This window comes from Chrysemys picta, chromosome 13, assembly GCF_011386835.1.
Source record: "Chrysemys picta bellii isolate R12L10 chromosome 13, ASM1138683v2, whole genome shotgun sequence".
Classification (NCBI taxonomy): Eukaryota; Metazoa; Chordata; order Testudines; family Emydidae; genus Chrysemys; species Chrysemys picta.
In genome coordinates, this window is record NC_088803.1 from 13,208,360 (window position 1) to 13,230,064 (window position 21,705).

Genomic DNA, 21,705 nt, shown 5'->3' on the forward strand with positions numbered 1-21,705 from the left:
ACAAATAAAATCAACTATTTCAGCTATTCTATTATGTCACAATCTGATCTGAGTAAACATGATAGGACACCTCATCTTATGCACTGCTCCTAGTGACACTCTCCAATGGATCCCCATCCTCCACCCACCGTGAGGTAGGTAGGAGCGGAGCATTATTATCCCTACTTGAAAGAGGGAGAAGCTAAGGCGGAGAAAGGAGAATTGACTTGTCTTAGGTCACACAGCCAGTCAGTGGCAGAGTTGGGACTAGGACCCAAGAGCCCTGATTTTCAAACTAACCATCGGATCTTGAATTTCATACATTGAATGACCTGAATAAAGTGCTCTCAGATGAGTTCCAGACCAACAACAGTGCACAGTAATTATTCAGCAAGTATTTTAGGAGAACTGCAATGGTAGAGAGACTCATGAGCTGCTCAGAGACAATTAATGCAGAGAAGCAGCAAAATTCATCAAACCTAAAACTGCTTATGACTTATTTACTTAGTCTTAAAAGAGAACAAGGACCTGAGTCTCCTCCCTATCAATAACCCCCTGCTCAGCCAGTCAGGGTAGAGGCTGAGGATGGGAGGCTGAGGGTTCTCACCAGAGAGCCCAAAGGATGGCCCAGGTCACTGGTGGGGATCAGTGGCGTAGCCCCCCCATGGCTCCTCCGGCCGTGCCGTTCTGCCCCCGCGGCCCCCCCCATGGCTCCTCCGGCCATGCCATGCCGCCCCTCAGCCCCCCATGGCTCCTCCGGCCATGCCGTGCCACCCCCTTGGCCTCCCCCATGGCTCCTCCAGCCATGCCGTGCTGCCCCCGCGGCCCCACAAATGGCTCCTCCGGCCATGCCATTCTGCCCCCGCGGCCCCCCATACCTCCTCCGGCCGTGCCGTTGTGCTCCCGCCGCCCCCCCTATGGCTCCTCCGGCCGTGCCGTTCCGCCCCCGCAGCCCCCCAGGGCTCCTCCGGCCATGCCGTGCCGCCCCCGCAGGCCCCCCCAAATGGCTCCTCCGGCCGTGCCGTTCCGCCCCTGCGGCCCCCCCATGGCTCCTCCGGCCGTGCCCCCCCCATGGCTTCTCCGGCCATGCCATGCCACCCCCTCGGCCCCCCCATGGCTCCTCCGGCCATGCCGTGCCGCCCCCGCAAAAGGCCTTTGTGATGTCACTGCCATGCCCTTCCCTTGCTGTGCTAATGTCCTGCCCCTGGCCAGGCACTTGGGAGGTTTGAGCTACTCCCTGTGGATCACCCCACTCAAGGCGTGTTCATTTTAGGAAGCAAGCCGACTAGACAGTAAAACCTCAGACGCTGCTCCCAATGCTACACTCAGTTTTTCAGAAATTAGTAGACTTGATGGCCAAAAGAGACCATTAGAGCAACTAATCTGACCCCCTGCATGTCACAGGCCTCCTGTATGACACCATAGCTACTTTGGGGGCAAACACATTCCAGAAAGGCATCTAGTCTTCATTCAATGACATCAAGAGATGGAGAATCCACCACTTTCCTTGGTAGCTTGTTCCTGTGGTGAATCATTCTCGCTGTTGAATATTTGTGCTTTATTTGTAATATGAATTTGTTTCTTTTCACCTTTCAGCCACTGGGTCTTGTTCTGCCTTTCTCTGCTCGATTAAAAAGCCCTTTAATATCCAATCTTTTCTCTCCATTAAGGCACTTCAACACTTCAATGAAGTCACCTTTCAATCTTCTTTTGATAAGCTAAACAGGTTGAGCTCTGTCAATCGCTCACTAGAAGGCATTTTTCTCCAGCCCTCAGAACATTTAGTGGCTCTTTGCTGCCCCAGCTCCAATTTCACAACATCTTTTTCAAAGGAGGACACCAAAACTGGATGCAGTATTCCAATACCAGTCTCACTGATGCTGTGTCACCTCCTGTGACACTATTGACATAATCTGTAACTGTATAGATCACCGTTGCAACCACTGTTATATATTTGCAGCCAATATTATATAAAGGTTGTCGTGGAAGGGGTCTCTGGAGAGGTTCTGATTGGCTGATTATAATTATGCTATCTGTATATGTGTATCAGTTTTGTCGTTAGCAACAGAGGGTCCTGTGGCACCTTTAAAACTAACAGAAGTATTGGGAGCATAAGCTTTCATGGGTAAGAACCTGGGTTTGTTGCTCTGTCTCATGTAGTGGCACCGAGACCACTTAGAGAGAGATTAATGAGTCTGCTACAGCCTGGGAAACACTATTAAAACGACAAAGAGTCTGGTGGCACCTTAAAGAAAAACAGATTTATTTGGGCATAAGCTTTCGTAGAGTGAAAGTTACAGATGCAGGCATTATATACTGATACATGGAGAGCAGGGAGTTACTTCATTTTGTAGATCTTAAACCTTTCCTGGAAAATGATCCCTCACCCCCCCACCCACAGCAGTTCTGCAGTGAGGGAGGATTTGATAGCAGCCTTCAAATACTTGAAAGGGGGTTTCAAAGAGGATGGAGCTAGGCTGTTCTCAGTGGTGGCAGATGACAGAACAAGGAACAATGGTCTCAAGTTGCAGTGGGGGAGGTCTAGGTTGTATATTAGGAAACACTAGGAGGGTGGTGAAGCACTGGAATGCGTTACCTAGGGAGGTGGTGGAGTCTCCTTTCTTGGAGGTTTTTAAGGCCTGGCTTGACAAAGCCCTGGCTGGGATGATTTAGTTGGGAAATGGTCCTGCTTTGAGCAGGGGGTTGGACTAGATGACCTCTTGAGGTCCCTTCCAACCCTGATATTCTATGATTCTATGAAATAGTGTTTCCTAATATCCAACCTGGACCTCCCCCATTGCAACTTGAGACCATTGCTCCTTGTTCTGTCATCTGCTACCACTGAGAACAGCCGAGCTCCAACCTCTTTGGAACCCCCCTTCAGGTAGTTGAAGGCTGCTATCAAATCCCCCCTCATTCTTCCCTTCTGGAGACTAAACAATCCCAGTTCCCTCAGCCTTTCCTCATAAGTCATGTGCTCCAGACCCCTAATCATTTTTGTTGCCCTCCACTGGACTCTTTCCAATTTTTCCACATCCTTCTTGTAGTGTGGGGCTCAAAAGTGGACACAGTATTCCAGATGAGGCCTAACCAATGTCGAATAAAGGGGAACGATCACGTTCCTCGATCTGCTGGCAATGCCCCTACTTATACAGCCCAAAATCTGTTAGCCTTCTTGGCAAGAAGAGCACTTCTTGCCAAGTTGACTCATATCTAGCTTCTCGTCCACTGTGACCCCTAGGTCCTTTTCTGCGGAACTGCTACCTAGCCATTCGGTCCCTAGTCTGTAGCAGTGCATGGGATTCTTCCGTCCTAAGTGCAGGACTCTGCACTTGTCCTTGTTGAACCTCATCAGGTTTTTTTTGGCCCAATCCTCTGATTTGTCTAGGTCCCTCTGTATCCAATCCCTATCCCCTAGTGTATCTACCACGCCTCCTAGTTTAGTGTCATCTGCAAACTTGCTGAAAGTGTAGTCCACACCATCCTCCATATCATTAATAAAGATATTAAACAAAACTGGCCCCAGGACCGACCCTTGGGGCACTCCGCTTGAAACCGGCTGCCAACTAGACATGGAGCCATTGATCACTACCCGTTGAGCCCAACGATCTAGCCAGCTTTCTATCCACCTTACAGTCCATTCATCCAGCCCATACTTCTTTAACTTGGCTGCAAGAATACTGTGGGAGACCGTATCAAAATCTTTGCTAAAGTTAAGGAATAACATCCACTGCTTTCCCCTCATCCACAGAGCCAGTTATCTCATCATAGAAGGCAATTAGGTTAGTCAGGCACGACTTCCCCATAGTGAATCCATGCTGACTGTTTCTGATTACTTTCTGCTCCTCTAAGTGTTTCATAATTGATTCCTTGAGGACCTGCTCCATGATTTTTCCAGAGACTGAAGTGAGGCTGACTGGCCTGTAGTTCCCCGGATCCTCCTTCTTCCCTTTTTTAAAGATGGGCACTACATTAGCCTTTTTCCAGTCATCTGGGACCTCTCCCGATCGCCCTGAGTTTTAAAAAATAATGGCTAATGGCTCTGCAATCTCATCCGCCAACTTCTTTAGCACCCTCGGAAGCAGCGCATCCAGCCCCATGGACTTGTGCACGTCCATGGGATGATCTCTTCACCCCTCCCCCCCCCCCACCCGTGGCTAACAGTGGGGAACATTCCTGTTCAGCCGAGCAGGAACAGGCACCTCTGAATGCCCCCTTAATAAAATCACCCCATTTCAACCAGGTGACCGTGAATGATATCACTCTCCTGAGGATAACAAAGAGAGATAAGGAATGGATGTTGTCTGCATGCCAGCAAACACCGGGACCATACGCTGCCATGCTTTGTTATGCAATGATTCCAGACTACGTGCTACTGGCCTGGTGTGGTAAAGTGTCCTACCATGGCGGACGGGACAAGGCAGCCCTCCCCAGAAACCTTCTGCAAAGGCTTTGGGAGTACATGAAGGAGAGCTTTCTGGAGATGTCCCTGGAGGATTTCTGCTTCATCCCCATACACGTTAACAGACTTTTCCAGTAGCTGTACTGGCCGCGATTGTCAGGGCAAATTAATCATTAATCATTAAACACGCTTGCTTTTAAACCATGTGTGATATTTACAAAGGTACACTCACCAGAGGTCCCTTGTGTGCCCTCAGGGTCTGGGAGCACGCCTTGGGTGAGTTCAGGGGTTACTGTTTCCAGGTCCAGGGTGATAAACATATCCTGGCTGTTGGGGAAACCGGTTTCTCCGCTTCCTTGCTGTGAGGTATCTTCATTGTCTTCATCATCATCATCATCATCATCTTTCTCGTACCCCAAACCCGCTTCCCTGTTGCGTGTTTCTCCATTGACGGAGTCATAGCACACGGTTAGGGTAGAGGTGGCTGAACCCCCTAGGATTGCATGCAGCTCCGCGTAGAAGCGGCATGTTTGCGGCTCTGCCTCAGACCTTCCGTTTGCCTCTCTGGCTTTGTAGTTGGCTTGCCTTAGCTCCTTAATTTTCACACGGCACTGCTGTGCGTCCCTATTATGGCCTCTGTCCTTCATGGCCTTTGAGACCTTTTCTAATATTTTGCCATTTCGTTTACTGCTACGGAGTTCAGCTAGCACTGATTCGTCTCCCCATATGGCAAGCAGATCCCGTACCTCCCGTTCTGTCCATGTTGGAGCTCTTTTGCGATCCTGGGACTCTATCATGGCTACCTGTGCTGATGAGCTCTGCATGGTCACCTGTGCTCTCCACGCTGGGCAAACAGGAAATGAAATTCAAAAGTTCACGGGGCTTTTCCTGTCTACCTGGTCAGTGCATCTGAGTTGAGAGCGCTGTCCAGAGTGGTCACAATGAAGCACTGTGGGATAGCTTCCGGAGGCCAATAACATCGGATTCCGTACACACTACCCCAAATCCGATCCGCAAAGGCCGATTTTAGCGCTAATCCCCTCGCTGGAGGTGGAGTAAAGAAACCGGTTTAAAGGGCCCTTTAAGTCAAAAGAAAGGGCTTCGTCGTGTGGACGTGTCCAGGCTTAATTTGATTTAACCCTGCTAAAGTCGACCTAAACTCGTAGTGTAGACCAGGGCCAAGTTTCCACTTCTTGTAAGCTTCCTTTTTGTGTTTAAGCTCACCTAAGACTTCTCTGTTAAGCCAAGCTGTTCGCCTGCCATATTTGTTATTCTTTCTGCACATCGGGATGATTTGTCCCTGCGCCTTCAATAAGGCTTCTTTAAAATACAGCCACCTTGGATGAGGGAGAATTGAACCTCCCACATCCCAGGTGAATGCTCCAACCACTGAGGAAAAGCTATTAGGGAAACAGCAACAGACAGGCCCAATCTGGTAAGTGGTCTTTGAGATGGATTGGGTCCCTTATGCAAGTTGGGCAGATAAATGCCTATCTTCCCCCAGTTCATGGATCCCTCTGGAGCTTATGTGGGAGGTGAGGCAGCAATGCACATGACCAGAGTGAAAAACTTAGGTGCTAAGGGAACTGCTACTAAGAAAACTTGGGCACTGGGTGAGTTTCGGTGCCTATAGGGCTCATTGGGAGTTTTGTGATTCATAGTGGAGATGAAAATTGGGATTTAGGCACCTAAGTACCTCTCCCTTCTGTCACCTCTCTGTTCTCAGGCTGGGTCTCTCCTTCACTTCCCTATTGAGAAGTGGGAAAAAACCTCCTTCTTGATTGTTGGTTGCTAGGCATCATTGTTCTGGCATTTTGGAACCTAATGGGATTTTCAAAAGCACCTATGTGCCCAAAACTCATTGATATCAATGGGAGTTAGGTGCCTAGATATTTCTGAAAATCCCACTACGCATCTAACTACCTTTCAGAATAGATAGTAGAGCTTTCAGCTCTGCATCACATACCCCCAACTTGTTTCAGATAGGGTAAATCAGCCATAGCTCCATTGGGTCAATGGATCAAATCCCCAGCTGTTGTAAATGGATGTATGCCGATTTACTCCATCCATGTATCTGGATTCCATTGTCTGAAGAGGGACCAGCATTCAAAGGTGACTTGCACATGCTAGAAAAAGAAACATTTTAATGAAGCCCTTGGGGAAGCAAATTAGAGTGTGAGGCTTGTACAGGAAGATGCGTCAGAACCTATAAAAGACCCAAAACCTGGGAAAATATTATCTGCCTAAATTCTCGATAGCAGAAAGCAGACAATACATGACTCTGGGAAGAGATTGAAGGCATCACAAGAAAAAGCAATAAAAGGGGAACTAAAGATACCTGTCGGTGATCAGCAAATACCTAAGAAAAGTGGAAGATGTTCTAAAGCATCATGAAAGGTGAATATGATTGAATTTGTTGCTGAGAAAGAAAACGTGTAGGGTCAAACCCAAGGGGTCTTTATTTGGGTCTTATTCAGGTTAAAGCTGTTCAAAAAATGGCTCGTTATTTTTTTCTGCAAAAATATGGGGGGGGGGGAATTTCATCAAAATTTTCAGAAGAAAATTTGTCCTTTTCATCCCCAAACTGAAAACTGGAAATTTTGGGCTGAAAATCAAATAAATGAGACAGTCCAATTTTCCTTTAAAAAAATTTCTATTGGAAAACTTTTCACCGCCCTGCTCAGACTAAGCAGGTTATGTGCATGCAGGGGTGAGGGATGCCACAACAAAAGATAAGTACTCAGGTAGCCTCAAAAACTTCAATCAATATGAATGAACAACAGTGGCTGGAAAAGTTTAGACTTTAGTATTCAAATTGCTCCAAAAATTTTGTCAATATTTCATATGGAAAAGAAAAAGGAAAATTGAGAACTGGTCAAAAAAAAAGAACATAAATTTCCTTCTCTGCTCCATTTTTTGTAGTGATTTTATTTTTTTACAAAAGTAAAAACAAAAGTGGATTTATCCTGAATTTTAATCAAAATTTTGAAATATTCAAGCTGGAATTTTCAAAGGAGTATGAGGACAGTTTAATGCCTAATTTGCCTTGCTGCTTGGAAAATCCTACCATAGGAATTCAATGGGAATTCTGCTTAATTTCAATGGGAGCTGAGCACCTAACTCTCTGAGGCTCCTTTGAAAATCCCAATTTCAGACTTTTCCGACTAGCTCTAGGGTCATCTTATTGCAGAGTTAGATAATAATTTTGGGTTAACATCTTAATCTGTATGAGATGGAAACTAATAAGGAGGAAGAAGAAGAAGAGGAAAATGAGGAAGAAGAAAAAGAGGGAGAAAAGGATAAGGAAGTTAGAGAGAAGAATGATGATGCATTAGAGAGAATGAGGATGCCAGTTGAGGAGCTACTAGCTGGTGAGATGTGGAAAAATCAAAAATGATTAAAGGTCTAGAAAACATGACCTGTGAGGGAAGATTGAAAAAAGCTGGGTTTGTTTAGTCTGGAGAAGAGAAGACTGAGGGGGGACATGATAACAGTTTTCAAGTACATAAAAGATTGTTACAAGGAGAAGGGAGGAAAATTGTACTTCTTAACCTCTGAGGATAGGACAAGAAGCAATAGGCTTAAATTGCACAAGGGAGGTTTAGTTTGGACATTAGGAAAAACTTCCTAACTGTCAGGGTGGTTAAGCACTGGAATAAATTGCCTAGGAAGGTTGTGGAATATCCATCATTGAGGATTTTTTAAGAGCAGGTTAGACAAACACCTGTCAGGAATGGCTTAGATAATACTTAGTCCTGCTATGAGTGCAGGGGACTGAATTAGATGACCTCTCGAGGTCTCTTCCAGTCTTATAATTCTATGATTATAACATTATTTGATCATGAAAGGGTGATCACAAAAGTGTGTCTTGCAATGTCTCCCAGGACTGAGGTTCAAAGGTTCAAGGACGCCTCTCTTAAACCAAACATGGTTAAACTGCTCAGGCTAAATCAAACAGCCATCGACGGATTCATCCTCTTAGGATTCTCCGATCTCTGCGAGTCTCAGGTGCTGCTCTTTCTGTCTTTTTTCATTATTTACATTGCAACGATCACAGGAAATATCTTGATTGTGGTAACAGTTCTGTCCCAGCATCGCCTTCATACCCCCATGTACTGGTTCCTCAGCAATTTGTCCTTCCTGGAAATCTGCTACACCACAAATATTGTCCCCAGGATGCTACTTGGTTTCCTGTTGGAGAAGAGTATAATATCATTCCCTGGCTGCATGATACAGTTCTACCTCTTTTGTTCATTGGGAACCACGGAGTGCTTGCTCCTTGGTATGATGGCTTATGATCGGTACCTGGCTATATGCTATCCGCTGCACTATGCAGCTGTCATGACTGGCAGGGTCTGCACCCAGTTAGCAGCTGGTTCCTGGGCATGTGGTTTTCTGATACCCACGATAACAGTATCTGTGATGTCCCATCTGACATTCTGTGGTCCCAATGAAATCAACCATTTCTTCTGTGATTTCAAACCTCTCGTAAAACTCTCCTGCACGGACTCCTACTCAGTCGAAAACACTGTTTGTATCTTGTCCTCAGCTGTAACCATGGTCCCATTTCTCTTAATCCTGGTGTCCTACACTCACATCCTCAGGGCCATCCTGAGTATCCCTTCCACCACCGGGAAGCAAAAGGCCTTCTCCACCTGCTCCTCCCACCTCATTGTGGTCACCACTTTCTACGGGACCCTGATTGTCATGTACGTGGCCCCCTCAGCAAACGATTCACCAGCTCTTAACAAGGTCTTCTCCCTGCTGTACACCACAGTGACTCCCATGTTTAATCCCATCATATACAGCCTCAGAAATCAGGAAGTTCGAGAGAGTGTGAAGAAACTCCTAAGAGCAATGGTTTTGAAGGGCGGCAAATTGAAGATCCCATTATGCAAATAAGAATAGGAGCTTCTATCTATCTACTCTAATCTATCTATCCAATACCCCCTACACCATGATGTCTGGGGGTGACCATCCTTCTTTTTTAACCCCTCTTGAAATCAGCCACAAACATTTCAATGACCTTGAAAACCTTGACCGTTAGGAGATTTGGTGAGGAACCTGTGGTGGAGGATTTCTGGAGCTATAATGGTAGAAACACTGGGGACGTTGATTGTAAATTAAGAATGGCCCTGTAGCTAAAACAGAGGACTGAGAGTTAAGAGATTTTGGTGCTGGTCTTGACTCAGTTGGCAGTCTCATTTTGCAAGTCACTTCCTTTCTCAGTGCCTCAGTTTCCATATTTGTAAAATGTATTGTTATTAATCTCTGTAATGTATAGCTTTAAAATCCTTGTGTATTAGACTTTATAGAGAGGACATTATATATTAATATTATTGTTGTTGTTGTCACAGTTTCAGGGTTAAATGCAACATTGGCCCTCTTCCCCCACACCTCCAGCCTTCCTTGAGGCATCTACTTAAGGATTAAGGCTTCCCAGCTGTAACTGCTTTAAACTGGGGGGTTTAAAACTTGCAGTCCCCTGCACTTCAGTAGGTCTGACCAGTGTCGAGAACCAGTGGTTAACTCTTTCTCCAGAGGCTATAACAGTGTATAGCAGAGTTGCCAACCCGCCTTCAAAAAGCAAAATACATTTATTCTTAGAGCAAAAGCATTACAGAGAAAACATATAAGAAACAATAAAAGAGTCTATATGAGTGGTTCTCAACCCACAGCCTGCAGGCCACATGCACCCCAATTAGCACACACCTGCAGCCCACATGGCAGGCTCTGGCACTGCTGCCCAGCCAGTGCCGAATGGCGGAGTCTGGCACTGCTGCCTGGCTGGCACCACAGAGGGTCCGGGGTCAGCGTTGGGGCTGCCAGCTGGTCCTCGTGGTCAGGATCCGAGGCTGCTGCCCGGCTGCCCTGGCCCCATGTGGCCAATCCCAGTGTCCAGGCTGCTGCCGCACCCTGCACAGAGGGATCCAGGGTTCCTGCACTCCTGACCCCACTTTGTGGAGGGATCTCTGGCTGGGAGGCACTGGGCATAGAGGATCTGTGGGGGGACGGAGCTGGGGGGACACGCTGTGGTTCTCAACATGCAGCCCAGATAACACATTGTGGCCCACATATGCGTCCCACAATGATAAATAGGTTGAGAACCACTGATCTATATGCATGCCAAAAGTTTATCAGAGGTCACCCCCATGCTCCTGTCTAGGCTGTGGTAAGTGTCAGATTTGCAACCCCCACAACTGGTTTTGTCCCCTTCATTATAAGTACATGTCAGTTTTTAAACCAGGAATCAGACCCCAACTGGACAGTTCATCTGTTTCTTGATGCTGCTATGGCCTTTGATCTCCGGCCCCTTGGAATAGGTAATCACCAGCCAGTTACCCGTTCTTCATCAAGGGCATAGCTGGGATTGTTCAATTTTCATTAACCCACCCCCAGGGATGCCCCAGGAAACCCACTTAGAGCTTATATTTTCCCAAAAGTCCATGCCAGTCTGGCACATTTCAATACAGTCTTTTGAACTACTTGCACTACCCAGGTCCCCCATTTGTTGTTACAATTACTACTACAGTACAATGGAAGTGATGTACCGAGTAACTGTAGATATACTTACTAGCAACTGAGAGCCCATGCTGTCATGAACTGAGGCAGCTGAGTCAAATAATTCATCCTCTGTACAGCCAATGAAATTGCTGCATGCAAAATAGCTGTAGGGTGGTGGTTGGTTGAAATACCTCCAATATCACAACAGTCTAGGACTCCTGGGCTGAATGTAGCTGAAAGCACATGCTGTGACATGAGTGTAATTCTGAAAGTCTAAATGGCTGAGCACTTAAAAATTGGGAGATAACAGACCAAAAAACCCACCCCTGGCTCCTTGTCCCAGTCCCATTCTACTTGCCCACTCAGTCCCAGGTCTCCACTGCTTAAGGCTTGTCATCCCAGTCCCAGTCTCCTTGCCCAGACAGTCCAATTCCCTCTTCCTAGCTGGATGCAAGGAGGTCTGGCTGGCTGGAGCGGTGGGGTGGAGAGCCTGGCTAGAGGGGTAGGGGCCCTGTTGGAGGAACTGTCTGGACCGGTGGGGCAAGGGGATGGCTTGAGGGGATGGCCAGAGTGGGGGAGAACATCATGGAAGGGAAGGGCCTGGCTGGGTGGAATTGACCAAAGTGGGAGACAAGGAGCCATGCTGGATTTGCTAGACAAAGCATAAATATACAGAGGCTTGTAAGGATTAGATTTTAATCAGTGAATGTTGATAAACATTGATTTAATCATACACATACATGCAAAACTGCAGTGAGGAAAATGCCATCATCAATAATCAAAATTTCCAGGTAGGCAAAGTAAGAAAAATGCTGCTTGAGAATTACTTATGAATTTGAGTTAAGGGGATATATTTCTTTTCTTTGTAAAGTTAGATGTGTGATGTTGACAAGTCTGTGTGTGTTAACAAATACAAAGCTTTAAACTTTTTGAATCTTAACATTCATGGTCATAAAAATAATGATGGGGGGAGGGATAAGCTCAGTGGTTTGAGCATTGGCCTGTTCTAAACCCAGGGTTGTGAGTTCAGTCCTTGAGGGAGCCACTTAGGTATCTGAGGCAAAATCAGTACTTGGTCCCGCTAGTGAAGGCAGGGGGCTGGACTCGATGACCTTTCAGGGTCCCTTCCAGTTCTAGGAGATTCTATAAAATTTCAGTGCCGGTTTTCATCAGCCCTTGAGAGCTGGAGTGTTCTTTGAAGCACAAACCATTCTCCTACTCATGGGTCTCCAGCAGGAGCCTTGTACTCACTCCCCGTCTCCAGCAACCTTGGCTACAACTTCTACTTGCTCTTTTTGGTTCGTTTCTGGCTCTTTATAGAGACCAGCTGTCCTCTTAGAGGGGCAATTAATGGGCTTTAAGGACTCAGTCTCCCCTGTGACTGGGCAATATTGTTTCTGGATTCAGCTGTAACTCTTTAGGTTTTTCTACTTTAAAATATTTGCCCCACAACTCATTTCCCTGAGTATGTTAGAAAGGACAAGAAAAATTCACAGTAATGTTGGTAATAGGCACGTTGTAAAAAAAACTAAGCACAGAAAAACTCTGTCTGTGGTTTAAGGCTGGTCAAAAAATGTCCACCTAGACATCTTTTTAACGGAAAACACAAACTTTCAAAGAAGCTGCCTGCTTTCCAGGAACATGTTCGACTTTTCAACCAAATGCCCTAAACTGAAAATTTTCAGGTAAACCCATACACTTTAGGTTTTTGTTTTGTTTTCTGCTGTTTAAAATGAAAATGTTATGTTAAGGCTCATTTTCCTCTTCACTTTAATGGTGTAACTGCAATGGGGCCAGGCTCTGGAGGTCCCAGGCTACGTCTACACTACCTGCCTGAATTGGCAGGTAAAAATCGATTTCTCGGGTATTGAATTATCGCGTCTCGTTGGGACGCGACAATCGATCCCTGAATCGACGCTTGTACTCCACCAGCGCAGGTAGGTGTAAGCGTCGTCGACGGGGGAGCCGCGGAGGTTGATTTGCTGCCATCCTCACAGCGGGGTAAGTTGGCTCGGATACGTTGAATTCAGCTACGCTATTTGCGTAGCTGAATTTGCGTATCTTAAAACGACCCCCCTCCCCCCCGTAGTGAGGACATAGACTCAATGAGCTACAATCCCAGCTGGGTCCCCAGAGGGCAGTTCCAGGAGGGCGGGGTGATTCCCTGCACAGTCTGGGCAGAGGCAGCGTTGCCCTTTTCTCTCCCCTCATTCCAAAGGCTTGGCCTGGACCTGTGTCACAAAGTTGTGTGAGCTGGGTACACGCTGGGAAAAGCCCTGAGTGGGGGTTCTCAGGCTGGTGCAGACAGAGGAGCTGAGCCCGGAGGTCTCCAGCCTGGCTCTCTCTCTCCTTCCCCTCTCCACCTAGTTCCTTGTGTACCCCGTTGCGGCTGGGCTGAATCTCGCCCCAGGGAGCCCAGCCGAGGGACACCCCGTCTCTCTCTCACTCTCCCGGGGGTCTCTCCCGGAGTCAGGGTCACCGTCCACTGACGGAAGAGGTGCCTGGCGGTTGCGGGGAGTCTCGCTTGCTCAAGTGGAGATGACTCCGTCCAAGGCAGAGTTGCGCCTGCCGACATTCCCCGCTCCGGCGGGGTCTGTCTACCAGCTACCTCGTCCTTGGAGTGCAAGGTCTCGCCTCTGCCCCACACGGAGAGAGCCCTCATTGCTCAGTGTATAACAGGGGGTCGCTTAGCCTCCTGTACAACACGAGCAAGAGCCTTGTGTCCAGCAAGTATAAATGGGAGTGGTTCCCCCCGGGCTTTGTCTGTGGGTCTGGAAGCCCGGGAGGGTGCTGCCCCTCACTCCCAGTCTGGGGTGGCCGCATGGCCGGAGTCAGACTGCTGTCTAGCTCCGTCCCCAAGGGGCAGAGAGAGGGGGGGCACACAGCAAAGCTCCTGGCGTGTGTTTGGGAGCACAGGTCCCACAGACTCTGAAGACATTTCAATTTCATTTTTTTTTTTAGTTTTTTACACTTTTAAAAACTTTTTCTTACTGTTTAAAAAATATTATGTATTTTTCTTTTTTTAAGTTTTTGTCCTTTATTTTTATTGTATTTTTAGTTTTGTATTCTTTTGTTTTATTTTATCATATATATAATAAATACATATACATTTTTATACATTCTTTATTAATTTATATATTTTTTTGTTTTAAAACAAACTTTAACTGAAATTGACCTGCAAGTTTTCATTTTAATTAACAATATTTTTCTGTCAGAAAAATGTTCCATCTTGAACATTTTTAATCTGCTTTAATTTCCACTCATATCTGAATCAATGTGATTTACATAGGATCTGGATAGAGGGGTGAGGCACAGTGTCCTCAGGGTTAGGGTTTAAAGCAGGGGCCAGCAACCTTCAGCACACAAGACCCATCAGGGTAATCCACTGGCGGTCCGCAAGACATTTTGTTTACGTTGACCGTCCACAGGCATGGCCTCCTGCAGCTCACAGTGGCCGCAGTTCGCTGTTCCCAGCCAATGGGAGCTGCGGGAAGCTGCGAGGTGCTGTGACTGGGGACGGGCAATGTAAACAAAATGTCTCGGGGCCTGCCAATGTATTACCCTGATGGGCCACGTGCTGAAGGTTGCCGACCCCTGGTTTAAAGGGAGAGGGATTAGGGGCCTGAAGTGGACGAATGGACTATAAGGTGGATAGAAAGCAGGCTACATCATCGGGCTCAACAGGTAGTGATCAATGGCTCCATGTCTAAAGTTGGCAGCTGGTATCAAGTGGAGTGCCCCAAGGGTCGGTCCTGGGGCCGGTTATGTTCAATATCTTCATTAATGATCTAGGGGATGGCTTGGACTGCACCCTCAGCAAGTTTGCAGATGATACTAAACTGGGAGGAGTGGTAGAAGATACGCTGGAGGATAGGGATAGGATACAGAGGGACCTAGACAAATTAGAGGATTGGGCCAAAAGAAAACTGATGAGGTTCAACAAGGACAAGTGCAGAGTCCTGCACTTAGGATGGAAGAATCCCATGCACTGATACATACTAGGAAGGGACCGAATGGCTAGGCAGCAGTTCTGCAGAAAAGGACCTAGGCAGTTACAGTGGACGAGAAGCTGGATATGAGTCAACAGTGTGCCCTTGCTGTCAAAAAGGCTAATGGCATTTTTTTGGGCTGTATAAAGTAGGGACATTACCAGCAGATCGAGGGACATGATCATTCCCCTCTATTCGACATTGGTGAGACCTCATCTGCAGTACTGTTTCCAGTTTTGGGCCCTACACTAAATGAAGGATGTGGAAAAATTGGAAAGAGTCAAGCGGAGGGCAACAAAAATTATTAGGGGGCTGGACACATGACTTTTGAGGAGAGGCTGAGGGAACTGGAATTATTTAGTCTGCAGAAGAGAAGAATGAGGGGGGATTTGATAGCTGCTTTCAACTACCTGAAAGGGGGTTCCAAAGAGGATGGATCTAGACTGTTCTCAGTGGTAGCAGATGACAGAACAAGGAGTAATGGTCTCAAGTTGCAGTGGGGGGGGGGTTAGGTTGGATATTAGGAAAAACTTTTTCACTAGGAGGGTGGTGAAGCACTGGAATGGGGGTTACCTAGGGAGGTGGTGGAATCTCCTTCCTTAGAGGTTTTTAAGATCAGGCTTGACAAAGCGCTGGCTGGGATGATTTAGTTGGGGATTGGTCCTACTTTGAGCAGGGGATTGGACTAGATGACCTCCTGAGGTCCCTTCGAACCCTGATATTCTATGATTCTATGATTCAGTGTTCTTGGGGGCTGGAGGGTTGAGAGGATCAGAGAGCTTCTTCTCTCCCTCGACCGCTAAAGGGGAATTCTGTGGGCCTGAATTTTAGCGAAAATCAGGCTTCTCCTAATTTTTCTGGTAACTTTTCCCCACATCTCCCTTCCCAGCCCCACTCAGCCAGTTCCACCCAACATATAAGCAATAAAGTGTGACTTTCTAGGCTAAAGGGACCCTAAGGGCTTGTCCATATGGAGAGTTAGTGTTGAGCAAGCTGGGAGGTGTAAATCTACAAAGCCATAAAAGAACATAACAAATGGTCATAGTGGATCAGACCACAGGTCCATCAGCAGCCAGGTGCTTCAGAGGGAATGAACAGAACAGTCAGTCATTGAGTGATCCATCCCTGTCACCGTTTCCCAGCTTCTGACAAGAGAGGGTTTAATAGGGACGCCATCCCTGCCCATCCTGGCTAATAGCCATTGATGGACCTATCCTACATGAACTTACCTAGTTTGTTTTTTGAACCCTTTTTTATAGTCTTGACCTTCACAACGTCCACTGGCAAAGAGTTCCACAGGTTGAATATCTATCTATCTATCTATCTATCTATCTATCTATCTATCTATCTATCTATCTATCTATCTATCTATCTATCTATTGCACTAAGATTCCTATATCGTGGTGTTGTCATGGAGTGCGCAGCCTCGGTGCTCTTGGAATCATTAGAATGAAGTTCAGATGGGACCCCTCTGGTGTAGTGTGATAACCCCTCTGAGCACACTCTCACTGGGGCAAGCCTCCTTGCTTTCAGCGCCTCCTGGGTCTGACCTCAGAGCGTTCAGTATTCTTCTTTTTGCACTGTAAGATCCACACAGTGAGTCTGCCTGAATGAGATACCAGGGGAAGCCTTACAACACCCCCCTCAGTCGGGCTGCGCGCCCCAACTTTTCAGTCAGTAGTGACTCTCAGCCAGCATTGTAAAACAGAAGGGTTTATTAGTCAACTGGGACACAGCGTAGAACAGATATTGGTAGCACAGAAGCTCAGCAAAGTCCATCTTGGGGAATCCAGAGCCCTGGGCTCTCCCCTGAGTCCCAAAAGGAAACTGACTCACTTCTAGCAGCCCACCCTCAGTCATGTCCAGTTGCCCCTCCTACATCCTTTGTCTCTTTCCCGGGCAAACTGGTCACCTGGCTTCCACTTCTTGCTTTGTTCTCCAACACCTCCAGCTGACTCTTGCAGAGTTGTCAGGATACAGAGTGTCAGCCATTGTCTGTGCCCAGGCAGCCAGATGACAGTCACACCTGTCCGCTAGGCATCTCTGCAATGATCAACACACCCTTGTCCCACCACATAGATACTGGGGGAACACACAGGGGAAACTGAGGCACACACACTAGTCAGACAAAACATTAAAAACATCACCCTCACTTCGTTACAGGTGTCCGATAACTATTAAAGGAATAAGGCAGTATTATAGAGGAGGAAACTGAGTCATAGAGAGGTTATTTGAAATACCAAAGGTCACACAGTGACTCATTGACAGATCTAAGAACATTCGGTACCACCCAAGGAACCGAACAGATAAAACTGGGCCATACAGCCATTGAAAGAGATCGATTTTGCCTCAGAAAGGAAGCTGGCTAACATACAGGGGAATATGTTGGTTGTGTAGCAGATCTCGAGGAAGTAGAGTTTACCCAGGAAAAAGTACATGGGGGTATGAAGGCTCCACTCAGCAGCCAGTGTGATGAGCAGGAGAATGTTTCCTGCCAGGGCTACGAGGTAGAAAAGTAAAAACAACGCAAAGAGTAGGCACTGTATTTCATGGCTCTCTGAAAATCCCAACAGTATGAACTCCGTGACCAACATTTCATTCCATGGGAGGAGCTTTGCCATATAGGATTTAGCTGGAGAAAAACAACATGATAATGCAAGTATTACGGAGACAAATATGAAGTTCTTACTCTGTCTTTACTCATTCCTCAGTAAGGGCTAGATTCTGGCCTGACTCGTTTGGTGAAATTCACCCCTGTGCACAGGGGCCAGCATATGAGCTATTCTACACTTCAGCCCCAAGTGCACTTTGATACAGTTCATCCCCATCTGTGGTCCAGCGGGGGCACCCACTCTATGGCTCCTGGCTCCTCTTTCTTGGGCAGAGACGCGTGTCTCCCACCCTCCTGACCCCCAGCATATTTCCAGGCTGCACAGTTCCCTGACTGTGCAGTGAATTCCCCAGCAAGACCATCTGCCTCACCAGGCCTGCTTTGCTTTCATTCCTCAGAAGCTATAAACAGTATAATTGCTCACTGTTCAATTACCACACCGCCCTTTCTAAGCAGGTGCATTGATTCTGAAGGTGAAAGCATTACAGAGAAAACATATAAAAACACTAAGAACATAAGAACGGCCATACTGGGTCAGACCAAAGGTCCATCTACTCCAGTACTTCTGACAGTGGCCAATGTCAGGTGCTTCAGAGGGAATGAACAGAACAGGTAATCATCAAGTGATTCATCTCCTATCGCCAATTCCCAGCTTCTAGCAAACACGGGCTAGGGACACCATCTCTGCGCATCCTGGCTAATAGCCATTGATGGACCTATCCTCCATGAACTTATCTAGTTCTTTTTTGAACCCATAAAACAAAGCTACTCACCTGCTAATGACCTCACTAGAGACCACCCCAACTCCAACCAGGGCACTGGCTGGTCCTTCAAACACCACTGAGGGATTGTGGGGTTTTTTTTGTGCTTACAAATTCATAACTGTCTTGGCTCAGAACAAGTACACCCATGCAAATATGAGTCACTTCTCTATACAGTTTGGGTCTTTGACCTGTCATCATATAACAGCTGATCTGCAGAGAAAGGGTCACCTCTTCTCTGAGTGGGGGGTTACATTAGCATACACCTCTGCCTAGAGATTTCCTGGGAAACTCAATTAACTTAAAAAGTTCACATTGTTCCAAATAGTTCTTTGAAGCTCATAACACTTCCCAAGATTTTCATTAGTTAGGTTTCCTCCTTAGAGACGTTACATTCATCCCACGATAATACATAAACATTTGCATTTTTAATACAATGAACTTCTAAAATTATTTAGTTCAATAGGGTTTAGCGTAATTCAGTAAGGTTTGACCAGGATATTGCAGGAAATTGTCATGTATGTTACACATTTATGCATCATTTAAATTAAACTTGGGACTTTGTAGTGCATAGGCTTTTTGCTGGACAATCTGCACATCCATTTCATGCAATCATTTCATCCACTGAGTGATATTCTACCCCATGACTAGTCCCAAGTGCTATTCAAAATGACAAAGGATGACAAAATTGAAGCCTTTCTTGAAAAGCCACTCGCAGAGCTCAAAGATCAAAGCCTGAAACTGTTACTCTATTTTTTTCTCCTGGTTTATACAGCCAAATTCCCACTGAAGTTATCATAAGTTTGCTTGAACTAGGACTTTAGCAAGTGGCCCATTGTTTATGCAACCTTCATCCACTTTGGAAATCGCAGTGTGGGGCTATGAGCTTTAGAGATGCTGATACCAATTACTTCAGCTGCAGTCATGGACTCTTACTAGAGCTGGTTGACATTTTCTGAATTTCAGTTTTTTGGACAAAAAAAAATCAGGATTAAATGTTTGTCAATACTTTAACTTCCCGTCATACCTGGCCAGATTCTTACCCAATTTAAATCCACTAACGCCAGTAGAGGCAATTCATTTTTACACCAGTGCAAATGAGATCAGAATCTGGCCTGTGTTTTCTTTGTAGAAATGCACTATATAGGCCCTGATCAGAGTCACATGTTCAGTAATTATTCAGGACAGTTATCAGTCACCTTTCCTTCCTGATGTTTCCTCTTCTTTCCATAAGAATTGCAGATAGAAGGAGAGAATGAAGAGGATAGATTTGAACCTCTTGTCTTCAAGTATCATTCTGACTGGTAGCCAACACACAAAAAAGTAACCTCTCCTTCTACATAATGATGTGATATTTATAGCAGACAGCAAGATCTCCCTTAATGCTCTTGAACGGCATAAGAATTACTGAGCTGGAGAGCTAATAATTGTTTTGTTTTGAAGATTGAGTAAACAGCAATTTTAATTATAATTGTAACCTCAGATGAAGCAGTATTGCAATAACTAGTCCATTATGGGAGGTCTCTAGTGGATGCAGAGAGTAGTCTTCAGCGTGAAATCCTCACTGAAACATGCCAACCCCACTGTATTCCTGCTGTACTAGTGAAAAACACTTATGCATGTCATTAGCTTAACACATGAGTAATCCCATTGAATTTAGGCATAAAATGCCCCACATGCATAAGAGTCAGTAAAAATGCCTATCAAGTGAGTGAGTAACCCATTGCCTGCTTGGTGTGGCACTTTGCCCCTGTCTACTAGCACCTAGACCATCTAGAGATTAATGAGTTTGCTACAACCTTAGCTAAAAGGGGCATGGCTTTTAGCTCCTGCAGTAGAGGCTCATGTATTAAGCTTCAGAGGTCCCAAGTTCAATCCTGCCTGCTGAGGACTGTGATCTGTTGGTATTACAAGTGCAAGAGTGTCAGAATCATAGAATATTAGGGTTGGAAGAGACCTCAGGAGGTCATCTAGTCCAATCCCCTGCTCAAAGCAGGACCAATCCCAGCCAGAGCTTTGTCAAGACAAGCCGGGCTTTAAAAACCTCTAAGGATGGAGATTCCACCACCTCCCTAGGGAACCCATTCCAGTGCTTCACCACCCTCCTAGTGAGAAATATTGTTTCCTAATATCCAACCTAGACCACCACTGCAATTTTAGACCATTGCTTCTTATTCTGTCATATGCCACCACTGAGAACAGCCTAGCTCCATCCTCTTTGGAACCCCACTTCAGGTAGTTGAAGGCTGCTATAAATTCCACCCTCACTCTTCTCTTCTGCAGACTAAATAACCCCAGTTCCTTCAGCCTCTCCTTGTAAGTCATGTGCCCCAGCCTCCTAATCATTTTCATTACCCTCCTCTGGACTCTCTCCAATTTGTCCACATTCCTTCTGTAGTGGGGGGACCAAAACTGGACACAATACTCCAGGTTTGGCCTCACCAGTGACAAATAGAGGGGAATGTGAGCTATCAACTCAATTCCCACCCATGCTTGAGACTGTGGGGCTCTGGAGGGGAAATCAACCTGTGTTGACTGCACAGTTCCTGTTAGAAATTAAAAGAAGTTGAGCCTCATATGTGGCCTTGAAAAATCCCACCCTCGGTAATATAGGGATAGATTTATTGTAGGGTTATGTTTATAAATACAAAGTAGTCATGCAGACCCTAGTGTAACAGAGGGGGCCCTTTACCTCCACGTAAGAGCTAGACCATGTACAGCTGTTTACCAGTCTGCTATTGCTTCCAAGTTGGCACGGCTGGTACTTTAGTTCAATCAGTAGACATACATGTTTTTAGATCCAGAGGTCTTATGATCAGTTCCCAAGATGACCCATCCAAGGATGCCCTAACACTAGGTTAAGCATAGACATAGAAGTAGATAGTTTGAAGAGATGAAAGTTAAGTCATTTTTACAGAATGTCTACACTGCAGCTGGAGGTGTTAGTGTAGCAACAGGGTGGGCTGTTGCTAGGGTCATTGCTAGGGTCCCTGTGGGATTCTGCTAGCCTGTGCTGCCAAAGCTACTCTTCTCTTTTTAGCTGGTTTGCTTGATCAAAGCTAGTGCAGGAATGTCTAACTCAGTTGCTGTGTATACACACCCACAGGTAGAAGTGGAACTCATAAAGATGCCTATCAAAGAGTATTAGGGAAAATACAGTCTAAGAAAGCAAGAAAAAAACAGAGTGGTGGAAGATCACAAAAAGGATGTTAGACATATTTGGTCAATTTTTTTTTCATTTTATTAAATTTGCTATTGTGATATTCCTACCCCGTCACATGCACATGGATCCGTCCCCGCAGCTTAATTACATTTGCCTTGTGTCAAATATCAGAGACCCTTTCACTCTATCACCAGTCTCTGCACATTTTCAGCTAGTGCCACCCTCCTCAGCCTCAGAGCGACATTTACCCAGGTCAGAGGCCACAAATAAGGTCGTCAGCCACTGAATCTGAACAT

The 21,705-nt window shown here is 46.1% G+C and overlaps 2 protein-coding genes across 2 annotated transcripts in view; one reads left to right on the forward strand and one right to left on the reverse strand.

Annotated features, from left to right (window-relative positions):
- Window positions 1-17,495, reverse strand: part of LOC103307053 (olfactory receptor 5V1-like) — a 46,939-nt gene extending 29,444 nt beyond the window's left edge. Inside the window, exon 1 of the mRNA XM_065565182.1 lies at window positions 17,162-17,495. Coding sequence (XP_065421254.1) covers window positions 17,162-17,495 — 334 coding nt within the window. The remainder of the gene's footprint in view (window positions 1-17,161) is intronic.
- LOC101950190 (olfactory receptor 11A1-like) lies at window positions 7,084-9,283 on the forward strand. The gene is made up of 2 exons (XM_005313329.2): window positions 7,084-7,091; window positions 8,326-9,283. The coding sequence occupies exons 1-2, from the start codon at window positions 7,084-7,086 to the stop codon at window positions 9,281-9,283; spliced, it is 966 nt and encodes a 321-aa protein (XP_005313386.2).
- Window positions 17,496-21,705: the final 4,210 nt, after the last annotated feature.